Raw genomic sequence first — 21,938 nt, 5'->3', positions numbered from 1 at the left:
CTGTTGACCGAGGCTGCCTGCCCTGCCATCTGCTATGGCTGCGTTTCTACAAATGCAGTAGCTTAAAGTAACTCACATATATGATCGCATGGCCTTAGCAGGGGACCAGAGTCTGGCATGGCTCCTCTGGGTCCTCCCAACAGGGTCTCACAGGGGGCCACATTGCTGCTGGCCAGGCTGCAGTCCTTTCTGGAGCTTGAAGTCCTCTCCCCAACCTCCTCATGGGAGACTGAGCTCGCCGCTCTCTTGCTGGCTGTGAGCACCTCGCTCCTTGAGGCTCCCCTTGGTTCCCTCAAAGCCCTCCTCACAACAGTGCATCTTGCTTCTTCAAGGCCAGCAGAAAACGCTCTGTGTGTGTGTGTGTGTGTGTGTGTGTGTAAGGCCCAGGACTTTTAAATTGAATTTAAAAGGTTTTGTTTTATTTATTTATTTATTTATTTATTTATTTAATTTGAGAGGGAGAGAGATCACAGGAGCCATGTGGGGAAGGGGTAGCAGGAGGAGCAGAAGGAGAAGGAAAGAGACAGTCTTAAGGGGGCTCCACACTGGGCATGGAACCCAACTTGGGGCTCCATCTCAAGACCCTGAGATCATGACCTGAGCCAAAGTCAAGAGTCAGACACTTAACCCAGCCATGAGTTCCCCTGGACCCAGGCCTTTTTGAAAAGGGCTTTGCCTGATTAAGGCAGGCCCATCTGGGATAATCTCCTTCTCAATTATCTCAAAATCAAATGATTTGGGACCTTCACTACATATGCAAAATCCCTTTAGCTTTGCCATATAATGAAGGCTAATTATAGGAAATCCATGCATCCTCCAAAAGCCCTACCCCCACTCAAATGGTGAGAATGCATCATCCTTGATGTTTTAAGGAGGGTACTAAACTTTGGGATACAATACTGATTTTGATCTTTTAATCTGGCCAGGGCAGGAGTAGGGGAATAATTTCAGAGGCCTCCAGTGGGACTTCCCTACTGGAAGCTTCTGCTTGCCTCTCCACTACCATGCCATTTGCACTACAGACTAAGAAATCAATGTAGAAGTTCCGGTGGCTACCAAGGATGTTCATTCCAGCTCTGCATTTGAGTAGGGGGCTACTATATAAGACTCTGGGCCCAGTGAGCTGGGCTGGACCAGGATCCATTTCCCGCCTAGGCCCCACAAAAGTCTACTCTAACAGAGGGCCTATGATGCTTTGGGTACCCAGTATCAATGTCATCTTGGACCCAGTGTCTATCCATCCTTGAAGTGTCTTGATGCTCCCCTCCCCCCATGTACAGTTGTTCCCTGAATAAATGGCCACAGGTCCCTTTGGGGAAGGATGAGAAATCATCACACTCATCCTCGCTGTGCCATTGTCTTCTTCCTCCTGGAGACAGAGCCTTTCTTGTCAAAGTGGCCTAAAAATTGGTCTACATTCAGAAATCAGACGAGGAAGTACAAATTTATGGGGGTAGCTGCCCTCAGCCTCATTCCTCCATCCTCCATTTAGTTTTGATTGTACACATTGATTGAACAAGTAAGCAATACTGCAGTTGGCTATCCGTCTGTCTGTCTGTCCCCCAGGTCCTCCGTGTTCTTGTAAACACTTCATAGCTCTGGGTGAGTTAAGCACTCTGACAACACACCAACCATGCCTTCTATTTTGAAAATTGTGTTCACTTTGATTTGGATAGTAAAGCACTCTGTTATTTTCAGATCCTTTGGTCCCACTTCTGCTAGAGATTGCAGGTCCTTAATAGCATCTCCTGCCTTGAGCCCTAATCCACAGAGAACAGCCATCACCAAGCTTTTTAAGCTGTGATGTTTCTCTCACCACTGAATTCCTTGTCACTTCAGGAAATGGAGAGTCCTCTGAGCCCTTCTATGGGACACATAGGCTTGAGGTTTTCTGGCCTTATATACTACTTCTACTGTGACATGTTGACTTCTCTGAGCCTTTAATCTGTTCCTCCATCATTAACTGTGGCAATTTGTCACTGGTACTTCCCTTAGTGCAAGTCATCGCTTTGCCAAAGCATCCAAGAGCCAACCCAGAAGCATGTTGGCCCCAACTACTAGGGCCCTTGCCATGGTGTAAATCCTGGAGCGTGGGACAGTACTTCTGTAGTGAGAAACACTCCCCCATCCAGCTCTAAATTCCCCCTTAATTCAGCAGCCCCAGGACCCAGTCCCAATCATGTTCTGCTCATGCATGTTGACCCTGTACTAAAACACTCCAATCTATAGTACATTTCCCTGTTGGTGCTCCCAGCACTCTCCTGGCTGAGTTACATGGTGACATGATCCCAATATTCATCCGGCAGCCAGGAAGGGAGGTATGGGTAGATTGCAAGAGGGACACATGTTATATCCGCATCTTCTCCAAGCAAGGGGAGTGTGAGCTACTTCTTCAGGCCTGGAGCATGCAAGCAGGGGTAGAGTTTTAAGGTTTTTGAGAGCATTAACCAAGATGCTCCCATCCAAAATCTCAGGGTCCCACTCCTTCCCAATTAGTACCTTGACTTTAGCATAACAGACTTGCTGGGATTGAAAATTTGACTGTCTCTTGAGCTCTGCTACTTTCATATTGAAGTCCTGGGCCTGATCCTCAGCCACACCAGCTGTAAGGGGTTCTTTATATGCCGTTGGAAAGGCTCTCAGATTTACACACTTAGGCTTAAATTAATGACTGGTCACCCTCAACCTTTCATGATCTATCTCCCAGGAGCCCTTCTCACTCAGCAAGAACCAAACCTCTCCATTGTCTTTATAATGATCACTTTTCCTGAACCTTTCATATCTGAGCTGCTGAACACTCAGGTTCACTACTACGCACACCAAGGGCTATCTGGACTCTAGCCACACCAGTCAGAGAGAGTCCTCTTTGCCATCATCAGAGTAGATGACCCTGTCCCCAGGTCCCATGTTAGAGCCCACTTCTTCAGATCTGTCCTGGCACCAAGGACCATGGGTCAGGTGTCTTGGGAAACAGACTCTGAGATGAAACTGTGTCTGAAGTTCATGGGAATGTGCTCATGGAAACCGGGATTCATCACACTAGGAAGGCAAATGTGATATGGCTAGGACAGGGGTCCCGGCAGAGCCCAAGGCAAATCCTGGAGCCAAGAAGCCTTCAGAGCTGACCTGCTTCAGGGCTAGCAGGTCGAGTCTTCACACCCATCTGTGCCCAGTGGTTGCACTGGGGCTGTCGGGGGGAAGGGGACAGGTTTGGGTGAGACAGTTGCTTGGGAGGTTTTCAGCGGTGGGCCAGCAGCAGACCACCGCCCTGGCAGCCTGGGGAATGAGCACCCAGGTCGTGGAAGGGGTGCTGGGTGGTTAGCACACCAGGAAAGCACTGGCAGAGAAGGCTAACAGTTGTATCAAGAGGATGCGTGTCCTTCTGAACTCAGGACATAAGACAACCGGTAGGAAGAGAGACTGGAGAGACATCCACCAAGACAGAGTGGGTATGCCGGCCTGACCAGAGGGGCTCAGTGCCAGGATAAGGACATAAGTCTCTGTCCCTCCTGCGAAGGTTCTAAGAAGGATTATTCTGGGGTTGTCAGGAGCATAGCCAGCCTTGAAGGGGGAGCTAACTCTCAAGTGTCTCTTTGGCTGCGTCTCCCGCAGCCTCACTCTGGCCCCCTCACACACCCCACCACCCCCTCCCCCAAATCGGCTGCCTTCAGATTGTCACTCCCCACAGTGCAGCATTCATGCGTCAGTTCTAAATAGTCCCACTGTTCAGCCTTAACGAGAAGTCATACCAATTCCCATGTTTGCTCAGAGAGCACCATATTTCATCTAACCAGAGCCCATGCCGGCTCAGATTACGGACCGAGACAATGTTCTGTAATCCTGCTTTATTCACATGTCACGGCTATTTTAGCAAAACAGAAATGAATGGCCCGAGCCACCCTAGGAAGTAACGGGAGGGTTGGGTTCCCGCCCAGGGGAAGTCATGCTTTCTCCTGCCGCAGTTCTCCGAGGAGCTGACTTTGATTCTCTGAGCTTTTCCCGACTTTAAGAAAGAGAATATGGGCCGAGGAGGAGTCACAAAGTGGGTAGTTATTTCCCTATAAAACCTTAGCTCCACGGATGGATTTTGCCAGAGCAAAAATAAAATCTGTCATTGATTATAAAGTCCTTTGTGCTTGTTATTTCACAGATTTATTACACTCGGGCCCGGCGGCCTGGGGAGGCCCTGGGATTCTTGTCTCCAGCGCCCCTGCAAACTCTTCAGCTGCTTTTTCACAGCTCATACCCCAAAAGGGAACAGGGACTCACTCACAACTCTTTTGTCCTGGAGGGCCAAGAGCTTTGGAAGTCTAGATGAAGAGCCATCAGTCATTCCCCCCAACTGCTGGACAGGGACCCACAGATACCACCGGTAGAGGTCTGTGACTTCCTAATCGTGGAAACATTCTCCTTCTTTTCCTTTTCTTTTTAGCTCTTGGCACTGTGCACTAAGAAATGCATTTCCTCTGCAGAGCAAGCCTGGGCTGAACCTCTCACCAAATCTCCCAGAGTCTGGGTCCACTTCAGATAGGCTACAATCTCTTTCGAATGCACAAGAAATACAAAGAGTAGTAACAGGATTAATGTTATTTAGTTCTATCTTGTGCTAAACCCTTACTAATGATCCTCAGAATACCTTGCTCCTGTCCCCATTTTAGAGCTGGAGAAACTGAGGCCCAGAGAGCTCAAGCAACTTGCTGAGGGCCATACAGCTAGGTGGTGGTGAAAACAGGCACACAGACCTAGTCACGTTGACTCTCTCACTTCCAAGAAAGGGTTGGCATGAGGCCACAGACCCAGGAATACAGCACTAGAGCTGAAACAGAGCCCAGAGCTCAGGCTTCTCAAGTAAACGGGAACCTCTAGGGTTCCAAAGAGGCAATGGGGCTAGTGGCAGAGCTAGCAAGAGCTGAAAACTGACTCCACCCCACGTTAACTGGACAATATCAAGAAACAGTTGCTCAGGAACATTTCATGGGGTGTTTATTTGGGGAGAGATTCAGAGGAAAACAAATGAGCTTGCTTCTTAGAACTGTCCCAGGCATGGGGCTTCCTAACCATTGAGCCTCTTCACTTCCTCCTCGGGGTTTTCTGAGTGTAAGGAACCCAGAGAGTTTGGCAGACAGATCTGAGAGACTAAGGGCCCCCAAGCAACCTCTTATCTCTCCTGGAAGAGCCCTTTCTGTCCCAGCAGGCAAGTCCAAGACCTCAGTGCTCTAGGTAAGAATAGTGTATGATACTCCCAAGACCCCAATCCTTTTAGGAAGAAGCTGTCAGAAATCACAGCTCTTGGAACTTGAATCCATAGTCCGCCATCTCAACTCTTATTTTGAGCTATAGCCTGAGCTATTAAAAACAAAACATTCTCATTGGCAACTCCACAATTAGCCTCATTTCCACACTAGAAACCCTGTTCTGCATGAGCTGAATTGCACAGCGATTGTTTCTTGTCTCAGTGATGCTGTTTGCAGGCCGTTCTGAGAGCCAGCGAGGATGTGACCCGGTGGTAATCTGAATTGCTTCACCAAACACATTTTTATCCCATCATCTCGGCTACATGAAAGGGATCCATAGTGCTCCAGTGTTCAAGACTTTACAGTCCCGCTGTTCAGCAATAAAATGAGGCAAGAAATATTAGCCGTCCCTGGCTGATGCCTTAATTCTTTCCTAACAATTCAGAGAATCTGTACCCTACAGGTTTTAGGGCTGGCTAAAGCCTGACCCTCAGGCTAGCTTGAATGGAGGGGGAATGAGTTAAGGAGAGCAAGAAGGCTTTAATGGACACAGATCCCGAATAGCCCAGCTTGTCCCGACCTCCTGCAGACTAACCCTCCTTTTCACAGGCCTCGATTGTGTATGGCCCCAGCAGAGACAAAACTACCCATGAGCAGAGGTTACCCCCAGCCGGTACAGGTCAGAGGCATTCTGGGGGAGAAGGGGAGAGGAGGGGAGAGGGGAAGTGAGGGGCACATGGAGAAGGAGGGAAGTGGGGGTGGGGATGGGGGAAAGGGAGAACTGAAAGTCGGTGCAGATCATTTGTAAGGACAGATTCATCAGGTCTAAGACTGTGACTCTGATCATCTCACCTCCAGGGAAGCAGTTTTGGAAAGCTGTTTCACAGAACAAACGGGAGCTACATTGATGGGAAGTTGAATGCCATGTGAGATAATTATCAAAATAAATAAAATGCTTCTCTATAGTTTTCCAAAAGCTATAGGCTTGAGGTTCAGAGGCTTTCAATAGGATAGCCTCTAATTGGACACTGCAAGATTTAAAAAGAATTACAAATAGGTTGTATTTCACACACCAACAGAAGCTTTTTCCAGCAATTTTTCAATTATTGCATTGTGAGCCCTCCAAGAAAAGTAACGATTCTGGCTCACAGAGCCCAAAGTTACCAAGTAAAGGGAACAGGGTGTTCACAAGTTTGCAAACAGTCCTTTGAAATGTAGCATAGGCAGTATCCTAGATAGTTCTGAAAGAACATGGGTTTGAAGAGGTCCTTTCCTTCCCTCACAAGAATTTGTAAATATTTTGTGTGGCCCTTGGATCCTTTTCTCAGTCTGATTAAACCTGTGGACCCCTTTTCAAAAGAACGCTTTTAATATACAATACTACCAAGGAAGCCAATTACATTAAAATATACTTACCCAAATATTATGAAAAATAACTTTGCAACATAGCAATATATCTGCCTTTTTATTAATTCATGGAAGTCACAGGCATAGTTAATACCATTGTGGTTGGTTGCTTGCATTTATAATATTAGGAAATGCTAAGTTTCAGTTACAGGTTATTGAAAATAAAAATGTAAATTTTCCCCCATCCAAGCTCGCAGGCCCCCTGAAATTTTATCCATGGACAAGAAACCGCACTGAAAGCATGATGAAGTTCAGGACCTCCTGCTCCAGGGCTAAGAGGAGGAGATGTGGGGCAGGGATTCACTGTACCCTCACTTTATTGTGAAACCTTGGAAAAGCTACTGCTTTCTCTTCTCCTATCCTGACGCTATGACGTTTTGAAAGGCAATTTGTAAAACCACGACCTTTTCCAGGACAATCCTGATGACTACGTGTCCAAAGATTAATAAAGACCTTTGATGTGCTTCTTCAGCAACTGGAATCATTGTTGCTAAAACCAGAGTCAGTTAATGGACTAATTCCGAATTTTAATGTGGATCTTCTTCCAATTGCCCTGGGTTGGCTGAATTTTGGGGTTAGGATTGCTCTTTTCAGAGGCTGCCCAGAGAGGGTCTGTGTTCATTCTTTCATTTTGGATACCCTGCTCAGTGCCAGCCGGGCGCACACACATCCCCTTTCGGGTCCTCACGGGGGACCTGTCATCTTGCAACCACATAGTCATCACATGCCATTACAGGGGCAACCCGGCAGGCGGGCCCCCCTCCCAAGGCCGCCGTAGCCCCCGCGCAACCCTGCCCAGCTGCGGCGCCAACAAACAGGAGCCGGTCGGGTCCTGGGTTTCTGTCTCTTCGCAGGAGAGCGGGGAGCGCGCTCGCCCACGCCAACGCCCCCCACACTCCTGGGCGCACACTCGGGCGCACACCCCTGCGCGCGCACGCCGCCACACACGGGCGCACGCACACCGCAGCCCGCCTAGGGACTACCTTGTCGGCGGCGGCCCCGCGTGGTCTGGGGCGCACAGCCGGTCCCCCCGAGGGCGCCGCCGGCCGCCCCGCCCCGCCCCGCCCCTCGAACCCGCCGAGCCGGGCGCGCTGTGGGCTGCAAAGTTTCGCGGCGCTAGTCCGCAGGGGCGTCGCGTCGGCTCGGGCTTGGCTCGGCTCCACGGGGCTCCGGACGGCCGTGACCGCTGGCCCGGGGCTCGCGCGGCTCGGACAGACCCGAGCGCTCGGCTCCCACCCCGCTCCACTCCGCGCCCCGCGCGGATCTCGGCACCCAGCGCCCCTCGCGCCTTCTCGCCACAGGGTTGGTCCGCAGCCTCTCGTGCGCCCGCGCGTTCTCTCCTCCTCCCCGGCTTCGACCTTCGCCGCCGCCACCCACCATGGCCCGTGGCCCTGCTCAGACGACCCAACTGCTGCCGCTGCTGCCTCTGCTTCTGCTGCTGCTCCGGGACGCAGGCGGCAGCCACCAGGCGCCCGCCTGGTCCGCCCCGCCTGCAGCCGCTGATGGCCAGGCTGGAATCAAGGACCCCTGGCGGTCCCCGGGGGACGCTGCCACCACTCTGGGCCCTGGCGCCCAAGACATGGTCGCTGTCCACATGCTCCGGCTTTATGAGAAATACAGTCGGAGGGGCGCGAAGCCGGGAGGGGGCAACACGGTTCGAAGCTTCCGGTCCCGGCTAGGTAAGTAGAGGGGTCCCGGACACCCTCTCCTCTCCTTCTCCCCCTTCCTCACTTGTTCATCTTCCCCACCACTACACTCACTTCTCTTCCTTCTTTTTATAGATTCATTCATTCATTCTTCATTCATTCATCATTCACCAAGCACTCTATGTCAGGCCCTGAGCCTCCAGTGGGGACACCAGAGTGGCAGTGACACAGAGTTCCTGCCCCTAGGGTGCTGCCAAGACTGGGAGGATGTCCCCCTTGCTGGTGTAGAATACCCCATACACAAGGCTTTAAGCACAGTGTGGAGATGGTTCTGGGCTGGGGAAGCTCATAGGGCTCAGTTGTATTGGCACTTGGCGCATGAGAAGGGCACACAGTGGGGCCAGTCAGGTGGGCATAAGGCAGCTGGCCTGAAAGTGCCTGGCCCGGGCTCAGGCAGGGAGCGTGCAACTCTAGCTGGGGGCACTTAATGGGTTCTGTTTGCCCAGAGTGAATGGAGAAGGGCCTTGGGTTCTGGTCTTGGGTACACACACTGAGGCCTGCAAGACACTAACATGAAATGTTTAGACCACGGGGGTTTGAGGAAGGGTCCAGAAACTTGGGCAGTGGGGGGGGGGGTTGCAGTCCCCTCCCATCCTTGCTCCACCTGGGAAGATCCTTTCCCCTGTACTCACACCTTGGATGGAGCTGGACAGAGGTCACTTACAGAGTCCTCCCTGCCCTGCTCTGAGAGCACTTCCAGCTTGTGGCCTCAGTCGTCTGCCAGCCCAGCTGGCCTACGCCTGCGGGCCCTGGGCAAGCAGAGAGGAGGTTCAGCCTGATGGCAAGGGTGGCTGGAAAACACTGGTTACCATAGAGACTACCCATGGTCACAGAAAGCCATTCCAGAAAGTGTGGGTAGGGGTCCGCAGCAGCCCTTGTGGGGGAAAAGGCCACTCATCCGGAGGGGAAAAAAAAAAAAAAAACTGTTTGTCTCGAGGGACCGATCCCTCCTGAGGTGGAGAGGAGGAAGCCCAACATTGGGGCCACACAATCTGGGATCAGGTCGGCCACCTCTCGACTGCAGGTTGTGGGACTCAAGGTGACACCTGTTGCCTGGGAAGTTTGGCCTTGCATGATGGTGTCCTGGGGAATACCTGCCACAGAGAGGTGCCCCCATCCTCCACTGAGCAGACCACTAAGTATGGTTCCTGGACTGCGTCCCCCTGGTACTTTTTCTTCATCACCTGGGGTCCATTTCCAGAGCATCATTATTAAATTAAGCCACTCAGGAATCATCTAGCATGAACATGACCTTGGGCAAATTATTAAACCTCTGTGGACTTTACTGTACTCATCAACAAAATAGGCAAGTCATGCCAGTGCCTTTCCTGTGGCCAGAGCCTAGCACTGGCCCAATTAGGTGTCCGTGCATGTTGTTCCTATGGAATTACAAAGCATTTGTGTTCAGATAGGTGTACACCTGACCTTGCATCCATTACTCAGTCCTCAGAGCCTTGTAGTTGAGGAAAGCAAGGTCAGCGAGGTCCGTCAGTGCACTCATGTGCACTGAGTACATTCACTGCTGCAGCCCCCCGCCCCCCTGCCCCCGCATGGAGGTGCTCGATCTTGTCTTTCTGTTTGCACAGAACAGGGGTAACACAAGTAACACTGACACATAGACGTTAACCCTGAAAAGGACCTGAGGACAGTGCTTTACATCCAACCCTCCCATTTTACAGATAAGAAAACTGAGGCTGGGCTAGGGGGCCATTCGCAGCAGCAGGGGCTGGCATCTCCCATGTGCCAAGCCAATGCCATTCCCACTGCTAGCCTCCTCTTCCCACCTCCATCAGAACTCAGCCCAGGACTTAGGACACAGAGGGTACAGCAGACTACTCTCTGGGAGATCAGGAGTATTGTGGACCAGTCTGCGACTGTCTGACAAATCCAGCATGCTCATCTGGAACCATCTGACAGCCATGGGTACAAGTCCCAGCTCTACCAGCTTTCTCTCTCTGAGTGTGGGTTTCTGTGCACACAGTGCAGAGGGGAAGGGTCAGCAGCATGAGGGGGATTTGTGCTGACCGCATAGATGCAGGCAGTTTGGTTTCTCGCCTCCTTCCTTGATTCACATTATCGAGTGGTTCACACCCCGCCCCCCTTAGAGATGCCTGCTTTGTGAGCCACTCCCCGGGGGGCTGTGAGGAACAGTGAGCCTGGGCAGGGACCCCTCATCTTCTGAATGAGGCACCAATGTGGGGGGGCGGTTTAGCTCCAGTCCTGGAACATTCCAGCACCATCCTGTGGCATGACAGTGGCCTTTGCAGCCTCGGTGTGGTAGGCCCTGCGGCCCTGGAGGCAGTGGAGCCAGTTGCTCGCTGGCCACTAGGCAGCATGGCTCAAGTTCAGAGTGCCGGCCGTGAGCTGGGCTGTGAGCTGGACTGCAGAGCTCCAGATGTTGAGTCTGTGACTAGGGCAAGGGGCTAACCTTGGCCATGACTCAGTTATTTTTTGTGTTTTGTGTTTTGTGTTTTTTCACTTCTAAAATGGGGCTAGCAATGCTCCTTCCTTATAGGGTTTTTTTTTTCCAATTTATTTATTTTCAGAAAAACAGTATTCATTATTTTTTCACCACACCCAGTGCTCCATGCAAGCCGTGCTCTCTATAAACCCACCACCTGGTACCCCAACCTCCCACCAGGGTTTTTAAAATGAACTGAGGTATGTCAAGTACTTAAGACAGTGCCTTGAGTATGGGTTCAGTAATTTATTAGATGCTATTACTATTACTTTAGCCACCCCTTCCTCCCTCCCTTCCATTGCTCCCTAAAATGTGTCTTGTTCCCTATTAAGCCTACAGCAGTGGAGAGCGCTTCAGAGCCTGACCCATGGCTTAAGGTTAGACCTTCCCCCCCACCGTCCTAAACAAATGTGTTTAACTCTAAGCTTTTCCACTGACCTGTGTGAAATTGGGCAATTTACTTAACCTCTCTGAGTTTGATGTCTTCATCTTTAAATGAGAATAATAATACATACCTATCTACCCACAATGCCAAAGGTCACATTTGTTCAGTTCCCCAAGTATTTCCTGAGCATCTCATTAGGCAGCAGGTGCTGTGAGCTCAAGAGGACATAAAGATGCACAGACCCTTGGCCTTGCCCAGAAAAGTTCACAAGCTGGGGGAAAGTCAGAAGTAAGCGGGAGAGTATGGGCGGCAGAACTGGGGACAGTGCCCGTCGGGAGCGGCTGTCGGTCTGCTTGGGAGCCAAGGGAGGAGGGCTGGCAGGGAGGGGCCGGCGATACCTTCACACAGCATTAGGGCTCCAGATAGACTCTGAAGGGCAGATGGTGCTTGGCCGGGTGTAGAAGTGAAGCAGACTACTGTGTGCTGGGGACCGTAAGAAATTCCGTTTCCGTGAAGAAACAGTGAGAGCAGAGAAGCAGGAGCTGGAGGTGGACCCGAAGGCCCAAACAGGCCATTAAGAGTCTTGATGGGCCTGAGTTTGGCTGCAGCAGTGGGACAGTGTACGGTGTGGAAACAGAGGTGGGGGAAGAAGGGCAGGGAAGGGGAAGAGGGAGGGGAGAGAAAGAGGGAAAGAGAGATGCAGGAGGTGGTAAGAGAAGAGTATGAAATCAATTCACACTGACCTGGAAACCATAGAAAATCACCGTAAAGAAAAGAAGTCATTCCTAATCACAAACCCAAATATGACCAGAGTTAATAGTTTAGTGGAAAATAAATAATAAATATTATATGTGACATAAATATATTGCCATATTCTATACATTACATATTATATATGCATCCTATTTTACCTTAGTAGGATTGTATCTTTAACATGTAGGTAAAACTTGCTATATCCTAATTTACTTATTTTTTTTTAAAGATTTTACTTACTTATTTGTCAGAGAGAGAGAGAGAGAAACCGCACAAACAAGGGAGAGCAGCAGGCTTCCCTCTGAGCAGGGAACCCGATGCGGGACTTGATCCCAGAACACTGGGATCATGACCTGAGCCCAAGGCTGATGCTTAACCAACTGAGCCACCCAGGCATCCTGCTATATCCTCATTTAAAGTCACTTCTTTTTTTCCATTACTGGTCATCCTGAACTGTTTTTCATGCCTTTCAGCCATTGTAATTATTCCATTGGAAATGGCTTCCTCCTATGGTCTTGACTTTTTCTTACTGACAAATAGAGGGTTTTTTGTATAGTAAGGATGCTGACCTTTCATCTATAATAGATGATTTCCTTGTGAAGCATGTGGGTGACATGAGTGGTGACAGGGATCTGGGGTTGTGGTGGCAGTGGAGGTAGGGTCATAGGTGAAGACAGTGGTGGAAGTACGCAGAGTTCAGGGTAGTTGTGGAGAAATAGGACGCCAAGCCAGCAGGGGCTGGGATTGGTTAGATGCAAGAAGGGAGAGCCCATGGGACTCTGGCTCCTGCTGGAGGGGTGGACAAAGTGGCAATGGGACAAGTCCCATTGGGCATGAGGACAGGGAGCAAGGACGTGGTGTCCTGAGAGCAGTAGCAGCTGGTGACACCACAAGGCCAGTATGCTCTGAGCATGTGTTGGGTACCAGGCACCACGGTGTGAGCTCAGCAAAGATGATCTTACAACTTTAGGAAGTGCCTACAAACCCTCTGCCCAGTTTACAGATGTGGAAACTGAGACCCAGAGAGGCACCATGATTTGCCTAAGGCTCCACAGCTAGTAAGTGATGTAAGCAGGATTTCCTCTGAGGCCTGCCTGAAAATAGACACTTAATACTTAGTCATTTTAAGTATCTAAGTCTTCTGTGCCGCACCCCTGGTGACCCATGGCTCCCTTCTTCCAGCTTACATTGGCGATTCCCCACATTCTCACTCTGGTCACCCTGATGGCTGTTTCCAGGACAGTGAATGAAGGGACAAATCTCCACATGGCTTAGATTCTTTTCCTGTAAGACAGAGCAGATGGAGAGTCCTCGTGGCCTGAAGGTTTACCAGGAGGGTGCCTGGAGCGACCCATGGATTGGAGCCACCTCTTCCCACCTCAGATTCCCTGCTACTCTTAGGAAGAAGACTGCATGCCCACAGAGTGGGCCCAGTTAGGATTCTAAGATTTCTGAAAGTCCAAAGAGAGAATAGCTCATCTAAATAAAGTTAGTCCTTTCTTTCTCAGAGAGTTAGAACTCCAAAACATCCACATAATGACTTGTGTTTGCAAAATGTTTTGTACTTCACAACACCCGGTCTTTGTACATTCACTGTTAGGTAGATCACCATTTTGACCTGAGTAAACAGGGGAGCATGGCCTTGGGATCAGACACGGCCTGGCCTGCCCCTCTGCAGCTGGGTGACTTTCAGCAAGTTAGATATCCTTCCTGAAGCTCCATCTTTTTCCAGAGAATGAATGACCCAGCTGCTCTCCTCTTAGTGAAAATGGGGAATCAAGCATGCATACACACTTGGAGCTTGGACCTCTATAACTGGTAAACGATATTATTCCCATTTTAAAGACAAGAAAAACGAGGCTTAAGCGGAAGTCACTGGACAAAGATCCTGCTGCCCAATGTCTCCAGTTGATTTTGTATCATTAGTTCCATCTTCCTATAGAATGAAGCTTTCTGGACTTCTTTTAGAGTGTGTTTGCTAAGCCCTGAGGGCAGCAGGCCAGGGATTCCCCTTTGTTAACTGAAGCAGATCTAGCAAAGACTCCATGCTTCCCCTCCATTCACCACTCACTTGTAGGCACCGCCTCTCACTCAGTCTTGGGGCTAGGATCTGGGGATGCAGCTGCACACAGAGCTGGCAAAGCTCCACTCCCTTGGAGTTTGTGTTCCATGGTGGAAGAGAAATAACAACAAAGAGATACGTATCAGGATGCTGAGAAGTGACATGAAGATAAATGGAGCAGGGAACAGAGTGATGGGTTTCTCTTTGGGCCACTGGAGCCAAAGGTGCCCTTTAATAGAGATGCCCTTTGAGTGGAGAGCTGAAGGCGAGGTAGCGGCCCGGAGGAGGAGGGGTGGGGCAATGGCAAAGGGAACAACCTAGGCAGAGCCCCTAGTGGGGAAGCTTTCTGTTGGAGGGACCAGAAGCCAGGGTGACTGAGGCAGAGATGGGGGTGGGGAAGGAGGAAGGCCAGGTCAAGCAGGGCCTAGGCAAGGGGTTCCATTTTACTTTCTGGGCAATGGAGGATTGTGAGCAGGGCAGTGGCCTGTGAGTGAATGCATCCAGCATTCCTGGGGCCTCACTTGGATAGTGCTCTGTAAAGCTGTGACATGACAGCAGAAGGGCATCATCACGATGGCCCATCTGTCTCCTCCTTGGGCTGAGCCCCTCTGGTCAACTTTTCCAGGACCCCAGTCTGTGCAACACTGAACCCAAAGTAGGAGTTTCCTAAATGTTTAGTGAGAAAGGGAGGAAGGCTGGGAGAGAAGGGGAAGAAAAAGAGAAGGAAAAGGACAGGAGGGAGGGCGGGGAAAGAGAGGACCTTTTCTTGCTGACCATGAGACATGGCACCAGCACACTTCACAGGGAATAGGGACAGCTCTTAGGGGCTTCTCCTTTGAGGCCGGGGCTTATGCGAGCTGGAGACTTCATGTAGGTTCCTCTTCTCTCGTCCCAGCCCAGAGACCCCTGCATGGCGGGCATGCAGACACAGAAAGCAGAGCCAGTCTTTGGCCCTTCACACGCTGGAGAATGGACATGACCCGTCTCCTCCTCCTTCCCACAGAGAGTGTCTCCAGGCAGCATGCTACCTCATGAGGGACAAGCCCCCTATGGCAAAAGGTGTTCAAGCCACACAGGAGAAGGACTCCTATCCTGAGTAGGATTGATCAGGCTGGGTGACCTCAAAGGCCCCTCCCCCACCAGTCTCAGCACACTCTCCATGGTTCTCTGGCTGAAGAGGAGCTGTATCTGCTGCCCCTCCCCCACATCCTGTGCAGGAATAACCATCAGGGAAGGCCAATCCCCCTTCAGGCACTTCTTGCTCCTCAGGGGCAGGCCTCCCAGCACCGTCCTTGGGCTACACCTGCCTCAGGCCAAAGCTGCTGTTCCTGGTATGGTGGTCACAGTCGACTTTCTTCATAGACCTTCCAGTCGGTTAGCTCATCACTGGGAGGGTGGCTGAGCTGCCTTTCCACTGTGGAGGCCTATCCCTGTTGCCCCAGTCTGCTGTGCCCTTCCTCACCAAAGGCTGGACGTTCCTAGGCCAGAGATGCTTGCCTCCTGCTGCAATGGGCCAGCTCTTTGGAAAGTGTCCAAAATGTCTGTCCTAGAGCCACCTAACGCATTTCCTAGCAAGGAATCTGTAGCAGACAATAGACTTCAACTAGATGAAAGACAAAAAGCACTATCTGCCTTGTTAGTTGGGTTACAACTCAGATAATTTGGATCACTGGAGGGATACCAAGTTGGTGGAGGGAGAGCTGGCTTGTTTTGCCGGCCTTGGCCTTTTAGATGGAAGTGGCAGAGAACCATACTTAGGAGCTCTTCCTTGGTGCCCAGCATACTATCTGTGCTATTTATTTAATCCCGCAATCAATCATGTGACACAGAGATCCCACTATCCATCTGAGGCAGATGAGCTTGGTGTGGTCCGGATGTGGCCTGGAGACCTGGTTCCTAGGGCCCTATCTAGCTTGGAGGATGAGGATGTTGCCCTCTTAGCGACCTTTCACCCCACCCACACATCAACCCTAGATACATGACCTTGCCTGATGGTTAGAGTCCTCTGGGATGCTGGCTAAAACACAAATCCCTTGGCCTCATTGTCCCAAACCCTTTGAATCAGCATCTCCAGGGGAGGAAGGCAGAGAGCAGAATGTTTGGGAAAGCGCAGATCTGGAGCCCGAGACACCGAAGGTTGTAGCATCTGGAAAGGCCAAGTTTAATCGGCCGTCAAGGCCCTGCGCTGCTCCTTATGTGTGGAGCACGATGAGGGACTGCCACTCTTGTCCCATGGGTTTGCTCCGAGGGTCAGGTTAGGCAGGGTCTTTAGAGCGTCATCTGAATCTTGACTAACATTTATCAGGTCCTCTGTGGATATGCTATTTCCTTCCTTCCTCTCTTTTATGGTCCCTCAAGAGTACATGACAGTTCCTAATCACAATAGAAGGAAACAGCCTTAAAAGGAAGATTTTGATTAAAAAAACAAACCCCAAAACAAAAAACAAATCTCAGCTCGTTCTGTGGGTGCAGGTGTCTGGGAACCGGGGCCTTTGGGCCCGGCATCCCTGCACACATACACAGTCCTGTGCTTCGGAGCTCTGTACGTGGGGCAGCTTTACCCAGCAGTCTGTACCCGCAGACGGACACTCGACAGCAGGAAGTAGAGCAGTGAGGGAGGCAGCTACCCTGGCAGCTCTGGTCTCCCGCCAGCTTGCAAGATCACAGCGAGGCCTGGGAACAACTCCTCCCTCCTACCCGAATCCTCCAGAGGACATGGCCATTCAGAGAACTCATGCGGCTGGAGCTCGGCGCAGCTCCCGGGGCCACAGATGAGGGTGCTGTGCCTCCTGGCCCTGGGGTACACCTGGGAGAACCAGGCTAGAAGGAAAAGGTGCTTGACAGCCCCAGGGATGTCGGGCCTGGAGCTTTCTCAAGCTGCACACTTGATATTTGAGGAATGCCAGGCCTTCTCATGACATGGGCCTCTTGAGAGCAAAGCTGGTCTTTGTAGACTTTGTCGAGTGGCCTTGTGCAACCCTGAAATTGCTCTTCCTTTGTCAAACAAGTTTGACAAGCCCTTGGGCAGACCATGTAGCAGAAACTCAGACCACTGCGCCCTCAAGCCCAGTGTCCCTCAGAAGGCACTCGGCACATGGGGGAGTCAGGGGCGCTCGGCCTCACTCATCTCGTTTGGAAGAATGACCGCATTTAATATTTGTGAACTAGAGGGCTGGGTACATACGGTGGGCGAGGGGGCGCTCTCACAGGGCTTGCACCTGACTCAGAGCACCCCAAAAACCTGACACCACCTTCTCTCCTCCCCAGAAGCATCAGTGGCATTTGTGCATTTGTGCATTGAGGTCGCTGAAGTGTGGGAAGAGGACGCATAGAGGTGTCTGAGCACCCCCACCCCCTATCTGCTACCTTTTCCTTTTTGTAATGGGATAGTAATAAACCCCAACCCCTCTGACCTCAATTCCTCATCTGTTCCTTGAGGATCAGTAAGGGCACCCTCCTCAGTTTACTGTGAGGATGACCTGAGACAGGAAGGCTTGGCTGGCCTGGAGGGGCTCCCTAAATGGACACACTTCCTCCATCCCAGCCCTGGGTGGGAGACCCCATGAATACTGGGACGGACCTATCTAAGAAAGAACCTAACCTGTTGTGGTCTGTCCTGCCCTCACAGAAATGGTCGACCAGAAGGCTGTGTATTTCTTCAACCTGACTTCCTTGCAGGAATCAGAAATGATCCTTTCAGCCACATTCCATTTCTATTCGGAACCTCGGTGGCCCCGGGCACGAGAGGTACCCTGCAAGCAGCGGGCCAAGAACGTGTCATGCCGCCTCCTGCCCCCGGGCCTGCCCGCACGCCAGCACCTGGTCTTCCGCAGTGTCCCTCAGAACACGGCCACACAGGGGCTGCTCCGTGGGGCCATGGCCCTGGCGCCCCCGCCACGGGGCCTGTGGCAGGCCAAGGACATCTCCCCTATCGTCAAGGCAGCCCGCCAGGATGGCGAGCTGCTCCTCTCTGCCCAGCTGGATTCTGGGGAGAAGGCCCCAGGGGTGTCCAGGCCAAGCCCCCATGCACCTTACATCCTCATTTATGCTGATGACCTGGCCATCTCAGAGCCCAACAGTGTGGCAGTGACGCTGCAGAGATATGACCCCTTCCAGGCTGGAGACCCGGAGCCTGGCACAGCCCCCAACAGCTCGGCGGACCCCCGTGTGCGCCGGGCCACTGAGGCCACTGGACCCCTCCAGGACAATGAGCTGCCAGGACTGGATGAGAGGCCGGCGCCCTCCCCCCACGCCCAGCACTACCATAGGCACGAACTGTGGCCCGGCCCTTTCAGGGCCCTGAAACCACGGCCAGGGCGCAAGGACCGAAGGAAGAAGGGCCAGGATGTGTTCATGGCCTCCTCACGGGAGCTGGACTTCGACGAGAAGACGATGCAGAAAGCCCGGAGGAAGCAGTGGGCCGAGCCAAGGGTCTGCTCCCGCAGGTATCTGAAGGTGGACTTCGCAGACATCGGGTGGAATGAGTGGATCGTCCTGCCCAAATCCTTCGATGCCTACTACTGTGCGGGGGTGTGCGAGTTCCCCATGCCCAAGGTAGGCTGTCTGAGCAACACCGCTGTGTCCAGCCCCTTGCCTGGCTGTGCCTCCCAGCTCTGCCCCTCCTGGCAAGTCTCGCTGCCTTGTGACCTATTTCCCAGCTGTGAACTGGGCATTAGAAGACCTCCCATCTCTATTCAAGGTGGGAATGGTTAGGCAGAGGTCCTCGGGAGTCAGCCTGTCAGGAAAACACAGCCCACATGGATATAGTTCGGCTGGCTTTTGAAAGGGCTGACTTACTGAGTTTGAATTTTAAATCTGAGCATGTCTTCTTTCGAAAAGCAGAGAATCCATCCCCACAGGTGTGTGGTCCCACATAGCAATGGCCTTACAGAGCTTGATTACATGCTGCCCAACCCCCACTCCCTATACCGTAGGCAAGACAGGCCTCTGAAGCCCCTTCCTCCGTAAGGCTCTCATTTCTTTTTTTTTTTTTCTTTTTTTTGTTATTTGAGAAGGTAATTTTCAGAGTTAATTTATTAAGATACATTTTCCTTGAAAATTTTTTTCTCTTTTTTTTTAAATTTATTTATTTTCAGAAAAACAGTATTCATTATTTTTTCACCACACCCAGTGCTCCATGCAATCCGTGCCCTCTATAATACCCACCACCTGGTACCCCAACTGTTCCTGGCCTGGACCTCAGGGCGTTGGGGTCTGTGACCAGCAGAGTTGGCCTCAGTGGCTTCCTAGGGACTCCTCCCCACCCCTACCTACCCTTGCCTCCCACAGAGGAATGGAGACCCAGGGGGCAACTAGCTCTCACTGCACACAAGTCTGCAGGCAACACAGCACGCGGCTGTTTTATCCACCGTGCTGGCCCTGGGTTTGCAGAGTCTCCCCTTCCCTGCAGGCTGCGTTGCGGCTCTGTCCATCCATCTCCTCACGATCAGAGCTGGGTGGGCTGGCTGCCAGCTGAGGTCGGCCCTCCCCACGGAGTGCACACTTTCCTCCTGCTTAGCTCCTCTGCTGAGTTCCAGGTCATTCTTTCCCCTTCCAGAAAGGAAGTCCGTGCATAAATCCAATTTGAATGTAAATAAATCAGTCGCTGGGATTTCCAGCCGCAGACATGGGTCAGCATTAACCTGCTTGGGAATTCAGGGGCTTTTCTTGCATGTGCAAGGGAGAGGAAGGGAGGTGATGGACAGAGAGGCAGGTGTGGGCTGGCAGAACCTAGCACAGGCCTGGGTAGCTGCCGGATGAGCAGTGAGCAGGTTCCAGCTGGCTGACCCAGCACTCACCTTATCAGTCTGGCTGGCTGCCTGCCACCTTCCCTGACAGCGGCCAGAGCCCACAACTCAGACATCCCTACCTTGCTGTCCTCCCTGCCTCCCCACGCAAGGGGCCTTTCTCATCAACGCACTACATATAAAACTTCCTTTGGTCCGCAGTGAGCTGAAACTCCCATGGCTTGGTCCTGTTTCTCTTGTTGGAAGTGCTTGAGAACAGCCTTCTCTGTGTTGTGGCTGGGCCCCTGACTCCTCTGGGTATGCGAGGCTGCCCGGGGAGGGAAAGAAAGGCTGCACGGCACATGCGAGCATGGTTTCCAACTTTCTATGACTTTTGGATGCTTCCTAGCTGAGGGCTCTTGGTCAAGCTACTTAGACATTTCTTTTTTTAAAGATTTTATTTATTTGACAGAGATCACAAGTAGGCAAAGAGGCAGGTAGAGAGAGAGAGGAAGGGAAGCAGGCTCCCCGCTGAGCAGAGAGCCCGATGCAGGGCTCGATCCCAGGACCCTGAGATCAGGACCTGAGCCGAAGGCAGAGGCTTTAACCCACTGAGCCACCCAGGCGCCCCTTCTACTTAGACATTTTAAACCTCCCCTTATTCACAGTTAAAATTAAGGTAATGCCACCCCATAGAGTGGATACTAGGACAAGACGGGGTGGTGAGGTGGGGCAGCCACTGACACCCCACAGGTAGAGCCATCTGGGAAATGCGCACTCCAGCCCCCTCGTGCTGGTGCACACATGCCTGGGGGCCTTCCCCTGCAGGACTAAGAACACGCTCCCACGGGAAGTGTGTCGGAACTGCTGGGACTGTGAAATGTGGGAGGCTGCTGCCCGGGGAAAGTAGCTGGGCATCACCATCTGGACAGTTCCTGCCCAGGTCTAAGGGCTCCTTGGGGATGTGTGATACACAGGTGCCCCCAAGTGGTCATTCAGGTAGGGATGTGACTACCCTCCGGGAGACCCAAGGGGCAGGAAGGCCTGAGGCTTTGGCACACCTCCCTGAGACTTCAGTCTGTGGCTGACTTCAGAGGAAATCTGTGCCCCTGGAATCTTACCTTTTCTTCTAGGTGGACACCTTTTCTGTGACCTCTATCGGGGATGTGCCGGTGGCAGAGCGGGTGGGTGAGGGCTGAGCGCCTAGGTAACTGTGCTCCTTTCCTGCCTGGCAGATTGTCCGCCCGTCCAACCACGCCACCATCCAGAGCATCGTCAGGGCTGTGGGCATCGTCCCGGGCATCCCAGAGCCTTGCTGTGTTCCTGACAAGATGAACTCTCTTGGGGTCCTCTTCCTGGATGAGAACCGGAACATGGTTCTGAAGGTGTACCCTAACATGTCTGTGGAGACCTGTGCCTGTCGGTAAGACCAGCCACTCTGGGGTGGAAGGAAACTGCCCTGCCCCGCTTCCAGCAGGGCAGCATCCTCAGGGCCTTCCGGGGTAAGGGCTTCATGAGGGATACAGCTGCATATGCAGGGAAGAGCTCACAGGCACCCTCACCGGATTCCAGAAAGATCTGTCCCCCGAGGCCCATTCTGGAGTCTCTCATTGCTGATGACTTAGCTCTCCACGTGCCAGTCTGAATCCCCTGAAGGGAATTAGCCCTTGCCTGAAGGCTGCTCATGGTTCATCCCCTCTGCTCTGAAGACCCAAAAGTCAAATGTGGCCACCATGTTGGCTTTTGTGACCATCATCTCATAACCAGGGAAGAAGGCTGAAAATGTGAGGACACCTGCTCTCATCACAAGGAATGAACCTCTGTTCAGACAGTCAGTTGAAAACACTTTGGGCCACATACTGATATGAGACGAAGCGCCTCAATAATGATATGAACTTTGAAATTCTACTACAAAAGCTTTCACACATACAGTATGCACGTATAACCCATTGTGGTTCTTTTTTCTTAATATATATTTTATTTTAAAATGAAGAGGAGGGAGTGGACACCATTCCCCACAGAGGTAATCAGGCTGGTTAAGGGTACATTGTTTAAACCTGTTTATTGAAATAACATGTGCAGTAATATGTTGGAATACTAAAAAATAACCAAGATTTTTATATTTTTGTAAGTTATACTTTGTATACTGTAGATTGTTTATGTTATGTGTTTTTATGGAAAGCTAATAAATTGAAGGTACAGTG

At 51.6% G+C, this 21,938-nt stretch overlaps 1 protein-coding gene across 1 annotated transcript; it reads left to right on the top strand.

Moving 5' to 3' along the window:
- The first annotated feature begins 8,019 nt into the window (after positions 1 to 8,019).
- Positions 8,020 to 21,938, top strand: GDF10 (growth differentiation factor 10). The gene is made up of 3 exons (XM_044236602.1): positions 8,020 to 8,320; positions 17,637 to 18,562; positions 20,970 to 21,938. Exons 1-3 carry the CDS (start codon positions 8,020 to 8,022, stop codon positions 21,159 to 21,161), a joined length of 1,419 nt encoding a protein of 472 aa, XP_044092537.1. The 3' UTR covers positions 21,162 to 21,938.

The sequence above is a fragment of the Neovison vison genome, chromosome 2, assembly GCF_020171115.1.
Source record: "Neovison vison isolate M4711 chromosome 2, ASM_NN_V1, whole genome shotgun sequence".
In the NCBI taxonomy this organism is placed as follows: Eukaryota; Metazoa; Chordata; class Mammalia; order Carnivora; family Mustelidae; genus Neogale; species Neogale vison.
The sequence above is the reverse complement of the archived record's forward strand: the minus strand, read 5'-3'. Positions and strand labels throughout refer to the sequence as shown.

Bases quoted from the DNA above. Each gene is read 5' to 3' on its own strand.
- GDF10 (XM_044236602.1), top strand. From the start codon at position 8,020: ATGGCCCGTGGCCCTGCTCAGACGACCCAACTGCTGCCGCTGCTGCCT. The intron at 8,321-17,636 runs GTAAGTAGAGGG...CTGCCCTCACAG, and splicing joins AAGCTTCCGGTCCCGGCTAG to AAATGGTCGACCAGAAGGCT. The intron at 18,563-20,969 runs GTAGGCTGTCTG...CCTGCCTGGCAG, and splicing joins GCGAGTTCCCCATGCCCAAG to ATTGTCCGCCCGTCCAACCA.